The 21,685-nt window shown below is 42.2% G+C and overlaps 3 protein-coding genes across 4 annotated transcripts in view; 2 read left to right on the top strand and 1 right to left on the bottom strand.

The window, feature by feature from the left end:
- The first annotated feature begins 292 nt into the window (after positions 1 to 292).
- arhgap11a (Rho GTPase activating protein 11A) lies at positions 293 to 7,273 on the top strand. The gene is made up of 11 exons (XM_074692844.1): positions 293 to 959; positions 1,866 to 1,933; positions 2,015 to 2,111; positions 2,209 to 2,465; positions 2,603 to 2,766; positions 2,869 to 3,009; positions 3,690 to 3,863; positions 3,955 to 4,084; positions 4,182 to 4,290; positions 5,003 to 5,117; positions 5,246 to 7,273. Exons 1-11 carry the CDS (start codon positions 831 to 833, stop codon positions 6,676 to 6,678), a joined length of 2,817 nt encoding a protein of 938 aa, XP_074548945.1. The 5' UTR covers positions 293 to 830; the 3' UTR covers positions 6,679 to 7,273.
- Positions 7,274 to 9,068: 1,795 nt separating this feature from the next.
- On the top strand, positions 9,069 to 10,730 carry grem1b (gremlin 1b). The gene is made up of 2 exons (XM_074692482.1): positions 9,069 to 9,243; positions 9,682 to 10,730. Exon 2 carries the CDS (start codon positions 9,683 to 9,685, stop codon positions 10,229 to 10,231), a length of 549 nt encoding a protein of 182 aa, XP_074548583.1. The 5' UTR covers positions 9,069 to 9,243; position 9,682; the 3' UTR covers positions 10,232 to 10,730.
- Positions 10,731 to 11,683: 953 nt separating this feature from the next.
- LOC141806337 (formin) overlaps positions 11,684 to 21,685 on the bottom strand; it is a 59,006-nt gene continuing 49,004 nt past the window's right edge. Inside the window, exons 15-17 of one of the 2 annotated variants that reach the window (XM_074691790.1) lie at positions 16,262 to 16,411; positions 13,556 to 13,637; positions 11,684 to 13,469 (exon numbers count right to left, since the gene is read on the bottom strand). In XM_074691790.1, coding sequence (XP_074547891.1) covers positions 13,425 to 13,469; positions 13,556 to 13,637; positions 16,262 to 16,411 — 277 coding nt within the window. In that variant the 3' untranslated portion in view covers positions 11,684 to 13,424. The remainder of the gene's footprint in view (positions 13,470 to 13,555; positions 13,638 to 16,261; positions 16,412 to 21,685) is intronic. The other variant, XM_074691789.1, reaches the window with a different exon arrangement.

Raw genomic sequence — 21,685 nt, 5'->3', positions numbered from 1 at the left:
CAGATGTAAGTTAAATTGATCATAGCAAATAAAATAAAAAAACTACACTTTTTTATGATAGTGACAGAAATAATCATCATAACATCTCTCATTTCGTTTGTATAACAGTTGCTTCTATGCTGATGTGCGTTTTCCTTTTGGAGAGTGCAATTGGTTTTAATTTCGGAGTCCACCAGATACTAGGGGAGTGCGGCATCCAAACCGTCCCGCCCAGTGAGGCTGTGGTGGGATGTAAAACACGCATCCCCACAAATGCCGTTCGAAACGATTTCAGCCAATCAGAGCGCAAAGCGTAGGGAGCGCCGCTGTTTGAATGCTCTGCGGAAACAGATAGCCTCGCAACCGACATGAAGAGCTAACCACGGCACAATGCAGGTAGCTAACTAACGTTCTGAACAGTGTGTTGTTTATATAATTCACCGATTTGGGTGACATCTTTTAACGTCTTGCTGCCGCTGGGCTGTTTTGTACATTTCGTGTATCAGTTAGCTTGTTTATGAGCCAGCGTGGTTTGCTGACGTTAGTTAGCTAACTGCATTGCATCTGCAGTCGTTTAGTCACACTCCCGAAAAATGTAAGGCTGGTCAGATCATCGATATTTTCTCAGGTCCTTGTAGGTTCGTAGCTCTTATTGTCGGGTTACCATCAGGCGGTTGAGAACTGGCGTCTCGTGAGCATCAAGGATTCACGTGAGAATGACTTAGCAGAAGTCTGGAGAAAGTGATCAAGTTAGTTAGGGTCAGGGCAGCTCTGAGACGACAGCGGGTGGCAGGTCTTGGTAGACTTGGCGACTTTTTAGAATTTAATTCAAAAGATAGTGATATTTTAAGATGAAAGTCATGGAGAAAAACATGATGCGCCTGATGGCTGTGCAGCACCTCCGATCAGCGTTTGGGATAAAGACAAAGAACTGGAACAAAAACAAAGCTGCCAGCTGCAAGACAACAGTCAGCAACTCGGTAAGTAACAACAAAGCTGTTAACCACTCTCACAGCTGTTAACTTTTCATTTGCAGTGAATGAAACTGCCTGTTATGGCAGAGAACATTTCAAGTATCAGCCCTTGGACATGCTATTGTTTAGTCTGCTCAATGAAATTAGCATTTTAGTGAAAGCTTGCCCCCACAGATGAGACCCGTTTGTTCACAGGCTGTTGTCACCCATGTCAGTCACTGCTGAAGCTTTGTTTGGCTGCTCTCCTGATTATTCACACCATAAATTTCTAAAAGAAAGTCTGACAAAGCACAAAGGAGTAATGTTTTCTCATAAATCTTTATGACAAATTTAGATTGTGACACGAATTGGGACATTTTGCATTAAACTCTTGAGATTTTGAAAAAAAAATGTAGACATATACTGAATTTGGCGGCAGTTAACAGATCATCTGATCCTTGTTGTGAACGTCAGTCTTACTTTCCTAATAAGAGTCACGGGATTCTTGCCAGTGACTATCTTTTTGAAGAAACTTCAAACTTCTGCATTTTTAGGATGTGGTCAGAGCAATGACAAGAACAATACACAGTCTGTGTAGAGAATTGAAGGACTTGGGTAAAAACTTGAGCGCTTAAAACAGAATAAGTCAAAGTTATTTAGGATGTTTTTTCAGAGGAAATAATGGCAGTTTCTCTTTATTATTCTGAAAGCTCAGGATGTTTGGCAAACTTTGTCATCAGAGCAGCTGCTCAGAAACTCAGGTTACTCTAGCCCCTACTCTGAACAGGGGGAAACTTGTTCTGTCATGCCAGATTTGAAAGAGACTTCTTGATTTATGTAGGCTCAGTTGCATACTGTACTGCCTCTCTGATATGATTCAAAAATGTTGCTGACGTAATTTCTTCCTTCTTCCTTTTTTGATTGTTCCTCCAGACAAAGGTTTTCGGGGTGTCCCTTGAGACCTTACCGTACTATAATATGGAGTGTGGCAGTGTGCCAAGGCAAGTGGACATGCTGATTTACTTGAACTCAAAGTGATTGTCATGAGTTTTTCATTTTTGGCAACATTTTTTCTTTTTTAGCTTTCTGGTTGATGCATGCATGAAACTCCTGGTACACGTGGACACAGAAGGCCTGTTCAGAAAGTCTGGCTCTGTCATCCGTCTGAAAGCACTCAGGGTGAGTGATGGATTGAACTGACCTCACAGTCACTGAGGGGCCTTGACCCTGAAAAAAGGACTAACACAGCAAAGTTGTGTTTTGTTGTTCTGTGCAGACTAAACTGGATGCAGGAGAGGAGTGCCTGTCCTCGGCTCTTCCTTGTGACGTGGCTGGTCTGGTGAAGCAGTTCTTCAGGGAGCTTCCAGAGCCAGTTTTTCCCACAGAGCTGCAGGAGGCCTTTCTCAAAGCCCAGCAGCTCCACACAGAGGAGGAGAGGACTTCTGCCACCATGCTGCTGTCGTGTGTACTTCCTGACAGGAACCTGAGTGTGCTGCGCTACTTTTTTGACTTCCTCAACAGTGTTTCTAAAAGGTGCCAGAATGAAATCATGAGTCATTATTTTTGTGCTCTTGTATCTTTGTTGTTATTATCGATTGTAGTATTTGCTAGTCTTTTTTAACCTCTGTTTGACAGGGACATATATACAAGTTTTCTTTGCTGAATTACAGGAGTGCAGAGAACAAAATGGACAGCAGTAACCTGTCTGTAATCCTGGCCCCCAACCTGCTTCATTCTGGCGATGGCACAGAGAAGATGAACGCCAACACTGAGAAACGACTCAAGCTCCAAGTAGCCATCGTTCACTGTTTCATAGAGAACGCCCACAGCTTTGGTACGACTTGTTGCATCCACCTGCGGTTTGTCTACTTATCAGCCCACATGTTGTTGTTGTTGTTGTTTTCATACTAATTGTTGTTAATTCTGGGTGTCACAGGTGTACTACCACAACATCTTCAAGAGAAAGTTCCAGCCATGATGGGCTGTGAGGCAGGAGCTCTGTCTCCTTCTCATGGTGGACTGGAGGAGCTTGACTTAAACTCAGGGATGAAGAAGAGACACAGACGCAGCTTCGGAGGTGAGACTACATTACAGAAGATTTATCATGAAATAAGCAGCTGTTTCTGTCCTTAACTGACACAGATATACAGGATATATTGAATGATCAATGTGCTGTGGGCACACAAACCCAAGGATCATTAAAGCTCCAGATGTAGTGCTGAAGCAGATGTAATGTGTAAATCCTGTGTAAGCAGTTTGGTTTGTCTCATGTTACAGATATGGTCAATGAGGCTCTGAATAAGATAAAAACTAATAGAACGCCCACAAATGCCACGCAGTCAGACAGTCTTGGTATGTACTGTGGTCAGAGGAGATGATGTTACCGTCATGAAGCATGGTGATTCGAAAAATAATCCATCTGCTGTGCACTGAGGACAAACTTTCTGCTCTGTACATAGATTGTAGCTTTATCTGATTTCATATTTAATCTTTGCTTTCCTTCGAATGAAATAAATGCAAACTGCATGTAGAGATCAGAAATGATTTAAATTCTGATTTGTCGCCTGGTGTAGATGACTTCAATGGCTGCTCTTTGCCTGTCTGTCCCATTTGCATGAACTGCTATCTGCAAATCTCCTTCAGCTCTGATTACCCCTCTCTGTACCTTGGCTAACAGTCATCTTCTTAATGGTTTCAGGTTTTAAAAAAGCAAATTTGAATCTTTTTCTGAAATGAGTTCTTTTATGATTTTGCCAGTCTTTTCTTCTGCAACTCCTGTGATTGCAACGCCGACCTCAAAGCGAAAGCTGCCTCTGGAATCCGGTCACTCTTTTGGATTCTCAAACAAGAAGCGTAGATCAGTCAAAAAGAATCTTGGCATTGAATTACTCCCTAATTCTTTGTTCAGCGGGACATCCACTCCTGGATCAGGTATCAGTGATTTGACCAACATGGCTTTAACTCCTCTGATCTCTCATTGAGCTGTGGTGAAGTTATGCTGTGCTGTTTTTATATGTTGTAGCTTACAGTGCCTCTGGGGTGTTGGACACTTCCCAGAATGCCCTGTCTTCAGCGGGGAGGTCTAGGAGGCAGTCGGTTACCTCTGTGAGGAGGAAGAGCAGACGACTTAGCAGCAGACACGCTGTTCACAGGTACACACTTTGACAGCTCATGTGTTGTTAATTCATCACACCGGTTTGCTAACCACTTCACTTACATGTGTTCTTTTCTGCGTGCTTTTTTGTTCAGAGTGGAATCTGGAAGAGCTGGCTGCTTCTCTCCAAAAGTGGATAAAAAAGACGCTCCACGCAAATCTCTGCGCTTGCGTTTTAGCTTGGGGAAGAGCAGCAAAGAGGCTGTAAGTGTGGTCACCAGATAGACTTCACATCCTTCTGACTTTTGTCACAAAACAATGACAAGATGCTGTCAATAAGAGGCTTACAGGCATATGCTGTAATAAATTGTATTAAAACTCTAATAACACATTTGCACACGGGCTGTTTTGCTTGTTGCACAGTGGCACTTTTTTATTATGTAACATTTTAAGTTTCCTTTCGGTAGCTAACATATTAAGAATAATGCTTGCACAGTTAAAAAATGAGTTAAAACTGTTTAATCTGCTCTTTGATGTTTATTATGTCACAAAAAATATGGTGTTTGGTACAATGTGATAGGGATGGTGCAGAGATTTAATCGGTTTACTTTGTTAAACACTCAGGTGCCTGAATGTAATTACTTTTTAGTATATACAAATATTGTGATGTAACCTGTTTCAGGTACATTTGATGAGCTCTTAAAGGTTCAGAGTGCATGACTCTAATGCTCTCAGATACATGTGTACGTGAGTTAATAAAAAGTTGTTGACCAACAAACCCAGTATGTTGTTTCTTCTGAGTGATTTTTATCATCCTCTGAAGAACTAACCCCAGCAAGCATGAAGTTAACACATTAATGATGCATTCTGGGAAACATCTGTGGGGTCCTTTTTAACAAAGTAATATCTAAAAGCTTAATCCTCCTCTAAGCTTTTGTTTTCATCTGTCATTTCTCATTCCATGTTGGTGATAAAGGGGTCTGAGGCCATTGGTTTGCGACTTGCCACACAGGAGAGCACCTCCGGTTTCTGTTTCACCAAAGAGACTGAGTTCAGTCCCTGTGTCATGACGAGGAAAGCTGAACCTAAAAGTAAGAACAAAGCAGGAATACAAAGGTTTTATCAAAGTTTTTTTATTAATCTGTTAGTTTTTTTTCGTATCAAATACACACTGAAGTTAACTCAAAGTTGTAAAATGTGTTATTTTCTCACATTACAGGTTCAAAGTACATCAGCAAGTCTGAAGATAACCTGCTCACCCCCCAGTGTGACTCAAGATCCACCGGGACCTTGTGGAGTATGGATACCCCTGCAGGTGGAGGATCTTTCACAGACACGCCCATGAACATGCGCCTGAAGAGCACCTACAAGTCAGAGCCAGTCATCGTCATATCTAAGCCTCCAGTGGTGGCCAGCCTTCCCAAGAAGCTTTGCTGTGCTTCCAGTGCTGAAAGCCTGGAGAGTGACAGCTCTGTCGCTGCAACTGTGAGTGAAACCGGTCCCACCCTGCTGAAAATAAAGGACGTCAGTCCAGCTGTCATACAGGATCCCTGCAGTTCCATGGAAATCAACGCAGCTCAACCACAAGGTAGCATCATAGTTCCTCCACCAGAGACTCCTGCAGTCAGTGTTCTGTCTGTGGATGCAGAAGCCCCATGTTTCCGTGCTCAGCAGAGTCGTTTGGCTGATGATCAGAACATTACCTTTGGTCAGATTGAAATAGCCGCTTTATCTCCTTTGCACATAGACAGTGTAGTTTTTGAGACAGGTACATTCAGTCCAGCAGAAAAGGCTGATGGGAACTCTGTCTGTGCTGCCATCAGCAGCCACAACGGCTCCATGGTTGGAGAAAGTGAGAGGGAGGTGGAGCAGATGAACTGCAGCAGGCTGATTGATGCTCTGGACATCCACAGTCCTGCGCTCTTTAAACTGGGCGTCTCCTCAGGGCTGCAGTCCACTCCGTACAAGCTTGGTCTTGAGTTTGGAGACAGGATTGGTACGCCTACTAAAGCTGGTACGATCAGTGGCAGTGTGGTACATGATGAAAGCGAAGCTTCCTCTGAGACTGGTACTAATGTTCAATCCCAGCAACCCCTCTCACCTGGTAGCCTGGAGAGCGAAAAACGCCACGTGGCAGATCACATTCAACACTTCAACAGGCTCACCCTGCAGTCTCCCAGAGGACCCAAAGCCAAACTCATCAGATCACCGCTGAGGTTCCAGCGCACCCCGGTGCGTCAGACTGTGCGCAGAATGAACTCTGTCCTGGACGAGAGCAAGAGACCAACAAGAAACACAGATCCCTCTGTCAGCCAGAGCACCCGCGTGGTGAAGGCAGTGAGCCTGGAGAGCGGCCTCTCACCACACCCACAGCTGAAGACCCTGCAGAGAGAGAAAAAGATCCCACCTCCTGTCCCCCCTAAAAAGCAGAGCACCCTGGCCCGTAAAGCTAAAATGTCCGCTCTGGGTGATGTGACCAACAAGGTCCAAGCAAAGACCAAAGTGGACTCTTCTGTCTCTGATCCAGCAGCAGCTCAGAAGCCTCTGGTACAGCGGGTAGCAGAGAAGGACATGAACCATTACAGAGGCTCACCCAGAAACCCTCTGAACCAAGTACGCCTGCTGTCTGCCACCAAGCCTGTCGACCTCTGAACCAGAATCTTTGATTCTCCCTCCTCACTATGCAGCTGTCTATCTGCTTGGCGACTTGACTCTGAACATTCCCTCTTATCATCCACATTTTCAGGGGTTTTTATTTATTTGTAGCTCTACTAGGTGCTGTTTGTGTTACATTGGGGCCTTAATGGGAGATGTTTGTATGCCTAATGTTTACTGTACACCAGTAAAACAAGTTTACAAGTTAAAACTCAACACATCAGCACAAAGATTATGTCAGATGTTTTAAGGTGTAGTGTGCAGACCAAATAATCTGAAATGTGAAGACGGTATGACTGGAAATGCTTAGATTTAGTCTTATTCTTCTATTTATGCATTTTATATCCAATCCTTAGTTTTCCTTAAGAAAAAAGTTTACCTATGCTGTGGCTGTTTTTATTTCAGATTATTTTGTACCATTTGTTCTGAAGAGAAAATAGGAAAAAAAAGCACCTTTGCTTGGATTATATGAAAAAAAGAATCAAAGCCAAACAGTATTGATCAAATTCTTGGTCTACTGCAGACTGAACACAGTACAGTTGAATGCTTTTCTATGTGATCTGCTTCAGACCAATAAAAACAAGCAGCATGTCACCTGTCAGTCTCTGCAGTTGATTTGTCTCAGGATAGATGGTAATACTTTTAAGAGCCACATGGGGGAGCCACACAATCACTGCTCTACTAATGACATCAGACTCACAATTTCACTGAGGAACTTTTTTTTTTTTATTTTTTTATTTTTTTTTTTTTTTAGGAGTTGTGACTCTACTATTGCAGTTACATCTAAATCAAATGAGCCAAACGTTTTGATTAAACGATATAGTAAGAATATTAAATCTGGAGTCCTTTACAGAATACATCATCCTCTGCGCGGCAGCACATCAAAACAAAGGAAAATAATCCTTAAACAAATTTCTAAAAGACAGACCGGATCAGGTTCAGTGCTCTCAGCCCGATCCTTAAAACTGGTGTTGACATTAAAGAAGAGATTTTTTTCTGTGTAAAGAATCCTCAGAGTAGACAGCGAGAGGGTGGAGGTCAGAATCATTCCCTGAGATTTATTCTCCTCAGCCCGTTGGGAGTCTCTCGGCTTTTTCAAGTGAAACAGGATAGATTAGACCTGGACAAAAGGTTAAAATCCCCCGTTACTGTGGCAGCTTATCATTATCTGCGCTGTGATTGTAGCGGTTTCACTTTCCACCTTCAGACGCTGCGTAATAACGCTGAAGCAGAGCAGACCGGAGCGCTGAACCGAGGCCATGTGCTCAGCAGATGAGTTCATTTTACGGTGCCAAGCAATCAAACGCTCGCATCTCCGAATAAATAAGACGTACATCAACATTTTTTAGAGATTCAAACGAAGAAGTCATCAATTTTAGTCCGTTTGGCAGAGGCGCGTTAATGCTGATGAGCTCAAACCTCGATGTAATCAACTGCTGGGGGTTATATTCCACAATATAATAAAACAAGGGTTTCTTTAGAAGAGGGGGCATTTAGCTTACTAAATAAAAATATTGGTTTGATTGTTGTTTTTTTTTTTTTCTTTTCTTTTTTTTTTAACTTTTAAAATGCATTTTGGAATGTTTATGTGCCAGATATCCATTTTTGATATGAAGTTACCTGGCTATTGAAATCCTTCTCCTCAATGTGACGCTTTATTTCTTTTTTTCTCTCTTTTTGAATTTGATTTTGGTCATGAAGTAGAGACTAACAATCCGTTAAATACCTCGGAAATATTTATTGATTCGTATCTGCGTTTGATCGAAAGACAGGGAGAGCTGAATAGATATTTGACAACCTACTCTCTATAAAGTAAAGTTAAAAAGAGAGTTTAACTGTTTCTTTTTTTAAGCAAAAGCCGAGTGAAAATAAAAATCTTTGATTATGGGGTGAAAATGTGCGTTACGACAGTGCAGACATGTATGGATTGATTTCTTCACTTCACTTCACTGCCGGTTTTGGCATGCGCAAATAAACGCGCATCCAGAAGTGTTTAACAGATATTGTTATTTAACGTAGCAAGACACTAGAGTGCATTCCCTATTTCTTAAACAAACTTTTATTTCGGAAACTGGTTTCATATTTCAGTCCGCTCGATCCATATTTCCACTGGGGTTCCGTAACGCAAAGTATTCCAACTATTCTTAGCTTGTCTCAATTCTCTGGATCAAACATTTCAATGTTTTACTTTTTCCATGTGCGCAGAAAATTCAGACCCACCCCTCCTTCCCTCCGCTCGCTTGTCCATGTTCTTGAAGTGGGTTCAGGAAAGTGTTAAGGGGGCGGATAGTTTTGATTTTCTTCACATCTCGCTTGGCCAATAATGTAGAAGGAACTGTTGTGCACATCTCAGCTGGCAGACATTTAAAAGGGAGACAGTCCGGCGCTGGAGCAATTTGTATTAAACTCCCTGGCCCCTGTCTATGGAGCGGTTGGTCTCCCACCCATCAGGAGTCCCACCAGCGCACAATCGACATCATTAGGTGCTGATCACGCCGGAGGGCGCCGCAGAGGACTGGCAGAATCATATCATCGCTCTTGTGACAGAGGAGGCTCGCGCAGGTGAGGAAATTTGGACGCGTGACGTTATTAGCCAATAACATTTGACATACGTTCACATGACTGTGTATAGAAATGAAATGTTATGTGTTTATTCACTGTTTTCAGAGTGAATGCGTGAATTGTACACTCGAGAAAGAGAGAAATGGAAGATTTGGCTTTGGCTTGATAGAAGGTCTTTCCATTTGCGTAATGAATAACATGGGGTCCCGTAAAATTTTGTGGTAATTCTAATAGTAAATGACTCACAATTAGTTAGATTGGGTAATTCAAGGATAAAGTTACATTGTTTTTACTCGTTAGTCTTGTTTTGTAAACGTATTCCAAAAGGCCAGTTTCGTCTGTGCGTTTTTACGCAGCGTAAAAGTTCTGACAGCTGTGCGCTAAACGCCCAGAGTTGAAACGGTGTAAATGATGAATTATTTTCTTCCTCTCTTTCAGGATGGCAAGATCAACGCGTATCCTCTACAGTATGGTTTTCATCATCGGGTTGCTTTTCTCTCCCGTGGATTCCAAAAGAAACCGAGGTTCACAAGGCGCCATCCCTCATCCTGACAAAAACAACCCAAACGAATCGGAGCAGCAACCGCAGCCTCCGCAGGCGGGCTCCGGGTCCCGACAGAGGCAGGGCCAATCCTCACCAGCCGACGAGGTTCTGGAGTCCAGCCAGGAAGCTCTGCACGTGACAGAGCGCCAGTATTTGAAACGGGACTGGTGCAAGACGCAGCCGCTGAAGCAGACCATCCACGAGGAGGGCTGCATCAGCCGCACCATCCTCAACCGCTTCTGCTACGGACAGTGCAACTCCTTCTACATCCCGCGGCACAGCCGCAGGGAGGAAGGGGCCTTCCAGTCGTGCTCGTTCTGTAAGCCGAAGCGTTTCACCACCATGACGTTTACTCTGAACTGTCCGGACCAGCAGCCTCCCACCAAGAAGAAACGCATCCAGCGCGTCAAGCAGTGCCGCTGTATATTCATAGACCTGGACTAACGACGCTCAGAAACGCACTGTGTGTCTTTATGGACTGGATTGTTGGTAGAAGAAAAGCTGTCACAGTCAAGAGCACGTGCCTGTCTCTGTCTATAAGGAAGCATCTGTTAGCGCATCCAACACGTAGGCCACACGGATTCTCTACATGCACAATGTGTTAAAGATATAAAACAACATCTGAAGAGATGTTGAACCACAACGAACATTTCAGCACTCACCTCTTTGAAAAGTTAGAGAACAAGCATCACTGCACGGGAACGCTGAGTTGGGCACGTATTACGCACGGCTTCCTTACCCCAAGAGGACTGCATCACCCGGTTTATTTAATACATCACTGCTCCAAACTTTATCGCGACAGGAACTCTCTCCTGTCTCCTTTCTTATTATTGTGTGCATATTTCTTGGTTTGAAAAGATGTTTCCACTGTGTGGAATTACATGGACAGGTGGTGATATTTGTAAATAGAAAATGTGATCCTATTTCCCTGTGAATTTATCTGTCTGAGTTTTTTTTTTTTTTTTTAAGAAAATCAAGTTAACTCCTGTGAGTTTTATAATAGGCTACTTTTTAAGTTTGAATGAAAAATGTACAGTCGTGATTTTTTCAGTATCGAGATAAAATAGTTGTTCGATGTACAGCCGACTTTGTAACCCATTTGATTTGCCTTTGGTTAAATTATCCTGAAACTTTAAATAAACGGTCAATGAAGTATTATCGAAATGAGGTCAGATCACACGTCTCTATCTGATGTAAAGTAAGGTGTCACAGTCTGTTAAATAATCATCTGCTTCTTTCCCCTGTACTTAAGAAAATTTTTCTCTAACCCTTGAAAAAAAAAAGTTTTACAGATCTATATCTGCTGTAACAGATCGAAGATTTTACGAGGGTTTTTTTCTGATCTGGATGTAACATTTAAAAACTGAATTTCCTCCAAATCCTTGATCTTTATCATAACGGTCATTCTGTGTGACTGTTTTGATAATTTGAAAAAAAAAAAAACAGGCTGAGCTGGAGGCCCTACAGGTGTAAATTAACAATTAAAAAAGTGGAGAACGAGCGGGGAATATGTGATTTTTCTGTAATGAACGTGAACGCACCACACAATGCAATTTGATGGAGCTTTTTAACGTCTTTCTGTGTTAAACAGATCCAGATCCAGGAGGAATTTTGTAGAACAAAAAACACAAACAGGCCAAACAGTTAAAAAACCTCTTTGAAAGATTTACCTCCCTAAAGTATAGGTTCTCTCAAATAAAAAAAAAATCTTCCTGATAAGGGATTTAATTTATTTCTTTCTGCACAAGTTTTAAAGGTTTGATTGAATACCTTTATTCTGACTCACAGTTAGTTGAAAATGCTGTGAATTATGACTCATCACATCCTCTCCATAAGACTGCTTTCTGCCATAAATATCACATCTGCTTGCTGCAGCTCCGGGCTTTAAAAGCAGCTCACATGGAAACGTTGACTAAGAAAACTTAAGTAATATTACTCCAGTTTGTTCCGCATCCAGTAGTTTATTGTTGAAATTTAAAACAATTCCATAAAATTACAGAGCACCTACATGAGAGCTACTGAAGGTTACATGAACCGACACATGTACAGTCGAGGCTACAGCAGGTCCTTTGATTCTTCACCTCTTTTTTTTTTACTCTGAAGTAAAACATAGCAGTTTAAACTATGAAATATTTAGATTTTATACAAAATAAATGGCACAGGTGAAGGACTTTGGAGGGTAAAAAAGTAATTCAAGGTGCAGGTTTATGGGAACTCTGATACTGGAAGTTTATCTGAGGTATAAGAACTCACATGGCTTCAGGTGGCATGATTAAATGTTCTCATTACACAAAATATATGACCCTCATCTCTCCAAAATAATTTCAAATAAATGCAAATAACTCCAGATCTCTTTGTGAAAATATATCTTTCAACTGACTTTACAATCAGGCTGCTTCTTAGTACCAACCATAACTCATAAAAAAATACAGCCTCAAAGGGAACACAGCTGACGTTTTTGGCTTAAAATAAATCTTTCCTTACATAAATAGACTTTTTTTTAACATTACAGGAGCATGGTTTCATCGTTCATATGCAAAATAAAACTGAGCTAAACACATTTTCTTAGACATTGAAAACATCTAAACCTGAAGCGATGCAATTTATCAATGTTACAACAAGGAACAAAACCTTTGCATAGGAAACGAGGTGCAAAAAAAGTGCAAGATGTGAAAAAAACACATTTGGCAAACCAAGGGGAGTGTGGCGACAAGCGAGCTACGACAACAGCTTCTGTGAGCGGTAAAGTGCTTCAACGTGTGCACGACACATCGTGCCGTGCAGCACTCTGTAAAGGATCTACACGTTTCTGTAATGCATATTTAATATCTGGGGTGAGTGAGTGCAGGGCCAAAATCCTGTTGTGTTACTCTGATGTTTTTAACTACGTGTTTGTGTGACAGGGCCAAGGGCTCGCTACCAGGTCCTGCTCCTCTCTGCTTCACACCCAGGAGAGGTCAATCTGGTGCAGTGCTACACGAAACGACCACATTCTGATAAGTGTGCACACATTTATACACAACGTGTCTTCATCCGTGCTGAAAGGCGAGGAAAGATCATTCATCATAAGCTGCACGGTCCCTACAACATGACGTATTTACAAGACTTTAAATGAACCATGGTGGATGAGGACACAGAACTGAATCTTATCCACTTTCAGAGATATCTTTCTTTCTAAGCTGTTTATTTGATAACGTAACGCTAAACATGTTCTGCTCTATAATGTCCAGAAAATAGTGTCTCAGCTCTTCCAGATCTGGATAGAAACTCATGGATGTGTCAGCTGGATCCCACTGACCCCTTGAGACCTTTCACAAGCTGGCCACTGAGAGGTCACAGCACGCTGGATGAATGAGATCAACCTTTGGCCCCTCAGACTCTCATCACCGCGGTGGTGTCAGCCATGCATTCTCGCTGCAGACCCAGCTTCTGTCTGTGTGGCAGAGGATCGACGAAAGGCCGGTGGGGACGGGTGGAGGTTGGAAGGGTACAGATGTGGCAGTGGGAATGGTTAGTCTGGTGAGGTCTGGTTATGAGTGTTAGGAGGAAAGGAGGAGGGATTGAAGTTGTTGAGGCAGTTTGTACATGGTAGAGATGAGGCCTTAACACTTTTTAATCTGCAATCTTCTCTTTTCAATCAGCTCGAGGACACGCTGGCCTCTTTCTGCCGCAGCCTCTCTTTCTGTGGGCAAAAATCACAAGAAAGTTCAGCTCACTGACTTAAGTGAAGAAAGAAGAATTTTCTGCTGTGAACACATCTTTTCTTACCAGACTGTTTGCGTTGATCTTCTTGGTTTCAACTCTTTTCTCCGCCGTTATCTTCTTGATGTTTTCTTGAGCTTCCTTCAACCTTTGAAAAGAGTAGAAATTCACATGTTCTTCACATTCGTGGCCCCTTCTCAACTTAAAGCCCACACTTAGCGCTCTGCAGCTAAATCATGAAATCAGGACTTGTGCAACTCATAAAAACAATGTAAGGTCAGAAGCCTCTCATCACAGTGACCCTCTGAAGTTGTTTGTAAGAGCAACACATTTAAGTATCTCCCTGGGGCACCCCGTGTCATGGAGCCATGCAGAGTCTTACACACACACACACACACACACACACACACACACACACACACACACACACACACACACACACACACACACGGGAAGACACACTGATCCTCTGAGGAGTTTGTGGTCAGTGAAAGCCCTGTAAGTGAGAGGCAGTAGAGAATGACAGTGGGTTGATGAGATAATGAGGCAGCCTTTAAAAAACACTTGGCTTTTATGGGTGCGCAACACCATTTAAAATAAAGTTAATTGTACGTAAGCACAATCAGCTGGGAGTAATGTGAGGCACAATTACCGAGTGTACAATTAAGAGAGGGTGCGTGGATCCACAGAGGAAGGCATTAAGTTTTTCAGCGTGTTCAGTGTGATGAACCATGAAGGCACCACACTGTATTTACACTTTGATGTGACTTTCTCTCCTGGTTTATGCTCTTGCACTGTCATTATCGCTGCACGTGCAGCTGTCCTGAGTGTCCGGCTCACAGCTTATTACTGTGCTAATCAGTTCAACGATAACACGAGGGCCGCGCGCCCTCAGTCCGCTGACTAGTAAACCCAGGCGGCAGCCAGGAGGGTCTGCTGTCCCTCAGTGGAATTCAGCCCCAACATGACACCTCAGGTCAGAGGAAACATCATACATCAGGGGCCGTTTTAACGACAATGGTTTTAGGATTGAACGCAAAAGTTTTGTTGCGTTTCAGCCTTGCGTTTAAACGGAAACGGCGTTTCAGCCTACCTCAAACACTAACTTTTGAAAACGGCCTCCAGAGTGGGAATTTTCTGAAACGCTCCTGACACCGTTGCCGTGTAAGCAGTAAGCTGGCGTTTTCAGTGGAAACGCTGACGTCACACTCCGCCTCACGCGAGTGCATGCAGCAGTACAACAGTACCGTTGTTACGGTCGTAACGAACTACTGTGTTGTGCTTGTGCTGCTCGATCTGCTGACTGTCGACAAACAAAATGTGCATCTGTTGCTACACTTTTGCACTTGGTATTCCCCGATACACCAGATAATCGGCTCAACTCTACTTCAGTGGCGGTCTCCCAAAAGTGGCTTCTTGACAAGACAGTTATAGCGCCAACTACAGGCCTGGCATTCTCACTACAGTGTTTTCAGTCCTGCGTTTTCGCTGCGTTTTAGCGTTTCAGATGAAACGGTGTCGTGTAAACGCGGCCTCAGGCCTCAATCCTTGGGACAAAGAGCTGAGGCCTCGGCTACTCCTGCTCGCCTCCTCTTTGATGGCCTCCCCCTATGATTTAATTCCTAACCAGCAACTTCTCATCACTCCAGCGTCATGGGTGCTCATTTGACATGGTGCCCAGTGAGCTGAGGAACTGGAAATGTTTGGAAAGCTGTTTGTGAAGTGTCGTGAGTTAAGCTGCTAACAAGGGCCTGTGTTCACTGACTGTGTTTTTTTGAGCTGGTATTGACCTCAACCCTGGATTATGAGAGCTCATCACCCACATTTACAGTTTACCTACCGCAACACTTCAGCTCCCTGACAGACAGAAACAAGTCTTTTCAAAATTATTCTGTGTGCTTTATGCTTGCTATGATGAAAGATTATTCTACAAATTAGACTAAAGAAAGGGATAAGGATCCTGCTCTAGCATTAGGAGCAGCTCAGACCCCAAAGACTGTCTCTTAAATATACAAATCTGAATAGTTTGTCCTTGGTTATTGTTGTTGACTTTGTAGATATTAAAGGTCTCAGCCCTTCCTAATTTGATTTCCACTAAAAACAACCCTAGACCATCTATTCAGAAATAACAACACCCACATGGTTTCCTGCATCACGTTTCACTGTTGTCTTGGAACCATTGATCTTGACAGATGAGGGTGATTTTGCTCCTAGGATGCTGAAAACTCTAAACTGTAATAAATTATATAAGAAAAAAATAGAGTAGGCACTGTCAGTTCAAAAAAAAAAAAAAAAAGGTGGACACAGACCATTTTTTTTTAACATAAAAAAAACGACTACACCAAAGCTAGCTCTGAGAGAAATTAAGAGAGCTAATCTAAAGCAACAATGCTAAAGTAGCTTGTCACATCGGAGCTATTTTGTTTCACACTGAAGCTGTTTAAATCAAAGTTTGTGCTTTTTTTATTCTATTATTTTATATTTGACCCCTATGCACAAAAACTGCACACATATGCCTATAAGATTACTACTTCAACCTACAAACCCTACAATACAACTCAGATCTATCAGTGATCAATTTGAAATATTAACTCTTTGCACGCCTCGTCTCAAACTTGTAACACAGCCATGTGTCTTTCAACATGTCTTACAAATCTGACATCATGAGGCTCATTTTCCAGATAGGTTGTGCAACACTTCTCTTGAGATGTAAACTAATCCAAGTTTTTCTTAAACATACAAAATAAAATTTATGTTCGGCTTTTAACCCACCTTTCTTTGGAGATATTTTTGCTCTGTCGCACCCAGGCGTTCTTGAAGTCGTTGCAGAATTCGTACCAAAGCATGAAAACGTAACTCGGTACCACCTCCTTCTCCCCGGATTTTGGCTTAACCCCGAAGAAGCTCACCATGTCCTGGAAACTGTGGGTGGAAACAGAGCAGAGGCACAAACAGTGTTGTCTTATCACTCATAAATAATCTCAAACATAAACAACAGAGTGTTTCAGGAAACTGAGCCAGATTCACAAGTTAAGTTATAAACAGAGAGGTCAAACAGAACAGGGGAGCTAAGGTGCGTACGAGCGAGAAAGAGACAAATGGAGGGTACGAGGATCCAGCACAGGCACAGATTATGATGGATGGAGAGTGGGATGAAGAGGTGAAAAAGAGAGCTGGAGGGAGAGTGTCCACCCTGCTGGGCCACAGGGGAGAGCCAGTCGCAGCAACTCCATTATCACATTGACCTCCTCAGCCACAGGAGGAGACTGCCAGAGGAGGCAGAGAGAGCCAAGAAAAGGCTGCTGCTCCTCCACACTCCACACACATACAGACCCTAAAACACACACACTACTGTTAAACTCGTACATCTCCAGAAACATATTCACTAGCAGACAATCAAAGATGTGATATGACACACACACATGTGAGCCCAATCAGGCAGATATGCATGAACAAAAACATAAAGATCCAATGGATCTTTGTGAGTAACAGCTTCTGGATTTCTGCTCACAGATCTGACTCTGGCCAGCTCTTCTCCCAGAAGCAGTTGTAAGCAAACCTGAACCCAGCCTGCTCCTTCAGATTCCCCAAACCCAGACATGAAAGACATTTTCAAGCCCTGCCTGTCAAAGAGCTGATTAAAGAGTGCTATGATTCAAGAAATGCTCCTCGTCCCATTGACACCTCGATCAGCCCTGACCTCCAGATGCTAGGTGGCTTTTGGCGACGCTAATCCAAGACATGTTCAGGGAAAGTCAAAGAGTACAATATGCTGCCCAGACGGCGTTGCTGAAAGCTGGAGACAAAAAGGGCTCCTGCGTGAGCCTGCTTCACATTTCCCAGTGATGCGTCATTTCGCTGTAGATCATTCTGTACGCTACAAAAGAAATCAGAGGCTCTTCCACGTTTAGACTGACCAAACAGACCTTTGCTGCAGCTGGTCAGGTCTGGCATGATGAACAGGGTCTCCTCTCTATCAGCTCCTCTCCTGACCCTGGGTCATCATGTCAAAGAACGCACAAATCAAGCATCCGTGCTTTTCCTTTTCCCCTTCTGAGCATGTGCAACAAGCAGATACACAAAGATTTACTGAAAACAGATGCAAGCACACCCACACATGTGAGTGTACCTACAAAACATAAACACAATCAAGCAGACCTTTGTTCATTCACAGGCGCAGAGGAATTCCACTTGTGCACACATGCAAACAAACACACACTTCTGTAATCTACATTATGATGCCATTGCCGTGAGATGGTTTACTGCAGCACCCACAGCTGGCATTCTTCACTGACAGCTAGAAAAAAAGGAGACATTACAAAACCATGATCAGCCATGAGAATCAGAGAAATAGTCAAACAGTCATCACTGGATTCTTCTGTTTCCTCAGTTTAAAGATTACACAAGTTAACACTGTGTTGTTGTCTGATTCAGCTGAGGCACCAAGTCCTCACACAATACCCGAGCAGAATAATAAACTAACTGGCATCTCTGAAACCATAAACTGCATGGTGACTGCGGGGGCCAGATGAAATTGAGCATGATGTGGGAGAAGCAAACTTAATGAGACGGAACTGAGGACAGAACCAGAAAACCTCACTGGAGCCCAAACATGGAGGGGACCGATTAAGACTACATGTTGAAGAAAAGGCATCAGCATCAACTCGGGTGGACCACAATGCAGAACTAACTTTCTCTCAAAAGGCTTTCTGATGGTTTCATTTTACAGCTGAACACATCCTGTTCTCTGCACAGCCTGGTAGCGTTTTGGTTCTTCTGGATCAACAGCCAGAATACAACATGTGGCGTTTGGGTGAAAGTTAAAAAAAGAAAACACTGCAGGTACAACAAAGCATCATCTCAGACATATGTCGGCATTTAAACCCTGAACATAGACGATCTCATGTTTTCATGTGTATTTGAGTAAAGAAAACCCCATCTTACCCAGACCAGCATGTTAATTTGTATTTGTAAACTATGCACATGTGTTTCTTGTTGTATTCCAGACATAAAGGGATTTATTCAGGGCCTGTAAAAAGCAGGCTGGTTCTCCAGGGTCAAATTAGTGGAAAAAGAGGGAATAAGAAATGTGATTAAAAATTGAACTGAATATCTGTTGCACAAATTTGGCAAATAGATTTGTTATGTATCAACACAGCACAGGGCAAATGCTATCACCAGTATTTCCATATACATTATAAGTATCTTCAGTACGGTTGTTGCTCATCTACAGACTCATTTAAAGTTCCTCATTAATCTTATATCTAAGACTAAAAATATTTAATATTTTTGCTCTGTCTTTTTAAATTACAGAAGGCCAGGTGGAGCATTTCTATAGCAGGTACAGTACCTACTGACAGCATGGTGGAGGCAGTATCATGGTTTGGGGATACACAAGTGCTGCACAATGTACTCTAATGAGTATTGTTCCATTCTACAAACTCACATACTCCCTTCTGCGCACACTCTGTTCCGTCAAGGAAAATCTGGATGTTCAACAAGATCATGAGACAAGACATGAGACCCACTGAAAATCTGTGGTGAATTATCTAAAAGTCTGCTTAACAGAGTAAACCCCAAAATAAAGAAGAATTAAAAGCAGTAATTCAAGAACAATGGGACAATTTTTATTTTTTCATCTCTTTTTGTGTCATCTCTGAATTTGGTGTGGGCCATTACTTTGTAAGGTTCATTTGTTGGTCATGGACACCAAACTGGTTTTGTCTTAAGCGATATTTTTATTATTTTTGCTCCTGTGTTTGTCTGGAGATCCTACATGTAACCATGGCTGCATTGTTTACATGTGAAATCAGCTGTTAGCAGCCTGTAGCATGACAATGCTAACTGGTGCAAGGCCGAATGTTTCCCACAAGGTAAAGAGAAGGAGGTGAGGACGACGTGCTGGTTCTCAGGTGTGAGCTACGAAGTGATGACATCAACCTGTCCTTCCATCCATCGTTATTGGGAACGTTAGATCTATCTCCAATAAGATGGACGAGTTAGCCGTGCTAACCCAGCAACAGAGGGAATACCAGAGGGCAGAGTAGCATCATGCTATTCACAGACATGGCTAACGGAGCTAACATCAGACACCAACGCCCATATTCATCGTTGGAAGAGCTACACCCGCTGTGAGCAGACAGGATCCAGGAGACAGAAACAGAACAGACTACTGAAGAAGCTCAGTCCTGGACCCTGTGGAGGTGGAGACTGGCTGAACTGGACAATAATGGACAAGCTGTCATCATCTATTTTCTTATGGACATTTTTACACTTTCTATACACTTTCTTACTGTTGTTTTCTTGATTGTTGCTGTGACTCCTCCTGAATTTCCCGTTGGGGATAGATTAAGTATTTTCTATTCTTTTCTATTCTATTCTATTCTGGCAGGGCTACCAAATACTAGTTTCAGGATGTGATGGTTTATTTATCAGTTTTGAACACTTTCTCTTTTGTTTGTTTATATATATATTAATATATATATATATATATATATATATATATATATATATAAATATATATATATTTATATATATATATATATATATATATATATATATATATATTAATATATATATATATATATATATATATTAATATATATATATATATATATATATATATATATTAATATATATATATATATATATATATATATATATATATATATATATATATATATATATATATATTTATATATATATATTTATATATATATTTATATATATATATATTTATATATATATATACACTTACTGTTCAAACAAAATGAAATTTTCTATGTGAAAATACTTGTTAATTTATAAATGAGTATATCTATTATTCTAATTTCCTTAATAATCTTTGACTCCAGTCGTGAGACTTGATTCTCCTAAATGTTGGTTTGTTTTGACTTGCAGGCGTGTAAACCACACTTAGAGGACGTGTCAGGGGTGTTGGGTAACACTGAAGATGTGTTGTCTATTTAAATTATTAACACCCAGCCAAATTGTTTGTGGACCTCTGCTGCTGCTGTGTATGAGGATCCCTCGTCCAGCGCAGATGTGTGAGCCCACCCAGGGCCCGGTGAGCCCGCTGACGCCCATATTCATCAACAGCGTGTCACTTTTACGAGGTGACTCTGTGGGAACCTGAGAAAAAAGGCCCCCACCCATTCCCCTCCTAACTTCTGCTCTACCTAGCGCCAGTCAGCCAGCCCCCTCTTTAGATGAAATTAAAGGAAAAGTTCATTAAAAACAAAGGTGCTGTCAGTTGCTGGGCCCTTTTGATCAATATTCCACCTCAAGTTCAACGCCTTCATTACAGTGGTGTCACTGGCACGAGGCAGCACACACAAACACCCAGAAATGTGGAGGTCCAAGTCCATGGTGATATCTGAGAGGCCAGGACTGACAGTGAGAGCTGCACAAGTCCCCCAGCAGTCCTCTTGGCTTAAAAAGAGCAAAATAAAAATGAAGAATTTGGAAACACTCACTGAGTTATTGTTTTGTCAAAAGCTATCAATATCTAAATTGTTTATGGTTTCCATTTCTCTGTGTCCAGCGTCTTTCACTTTCTCCTTCCTGAGCTTTCATGATTCATTTCCAAGGTGGGAGTGTTAGAAAATAAGGCAAACAACTCTGCTCTCTATCCAAACATGACAAAAATAATCCATTCACTTTGTTTGTCTGCTCCACCATCTTTTTCCAATATGAAGTGCTCCAGATATGATTTCACTCGGACAGCGTGTCTTATGCCTATAAATCAGATGCCTCTCAGAAATCTCTTGGGAGTCTTCTGCGCAAAACATGGCAGATAAGAATGATAGGAACTGCAGGGGAGGAAGTGCTGGGCTTTCAAGCATGTTGAGGGTGTGTTAAAGTCCGCTGTGATTCTGGTGAGCACTGGCGTCTTGTTTATTTCTCTTCAATGCAAATTGTGGAGAATTCCATCATCTGTACTTAAAGGGACAGTTTGTTTGTTTTCTGTACGAGGGGTTGTATGAGGTTCTTGTCAAAAGTGAGAGTATAACCCACAGGGGATTGCAGTCAGCCCGGCCCCTTTGTTGAGAAACTGGCTGGAGAACGGGAACAGAAGCTGGGCAAGGGGTCAGCTCCAGCACGCAATTCAGCCAATTTCAAGAAACTTCGATCCAATTACTAATGTCATTGAAAGAATACGCCCTATTCAGGTATTTTTGCAGTGCACTGATCAGC

This window comes from Halichoeres trimaculatus, unplaced genomic scaffold (assembly GCF_033239565.1).
Source record: "Halichoeres trimaculatus isolate MK-OKI-2021-1 unplaced genomic scaffold, fHalTri1.1 fHalTri1_scaffold_17, whole genome shotgun sequence".
Lineage (NCBI taxonomy): Eukaryota > Metazoa > Chordata > Actinopteri > Labriformes > Labridae > Halichoeres > Halichoeres trimaculatus.
The sequence above is the reverse complement of the archived record's forward strand: the minus strand, read 5'-3'. Positions and strand labels throughout refer to the sequence as shown.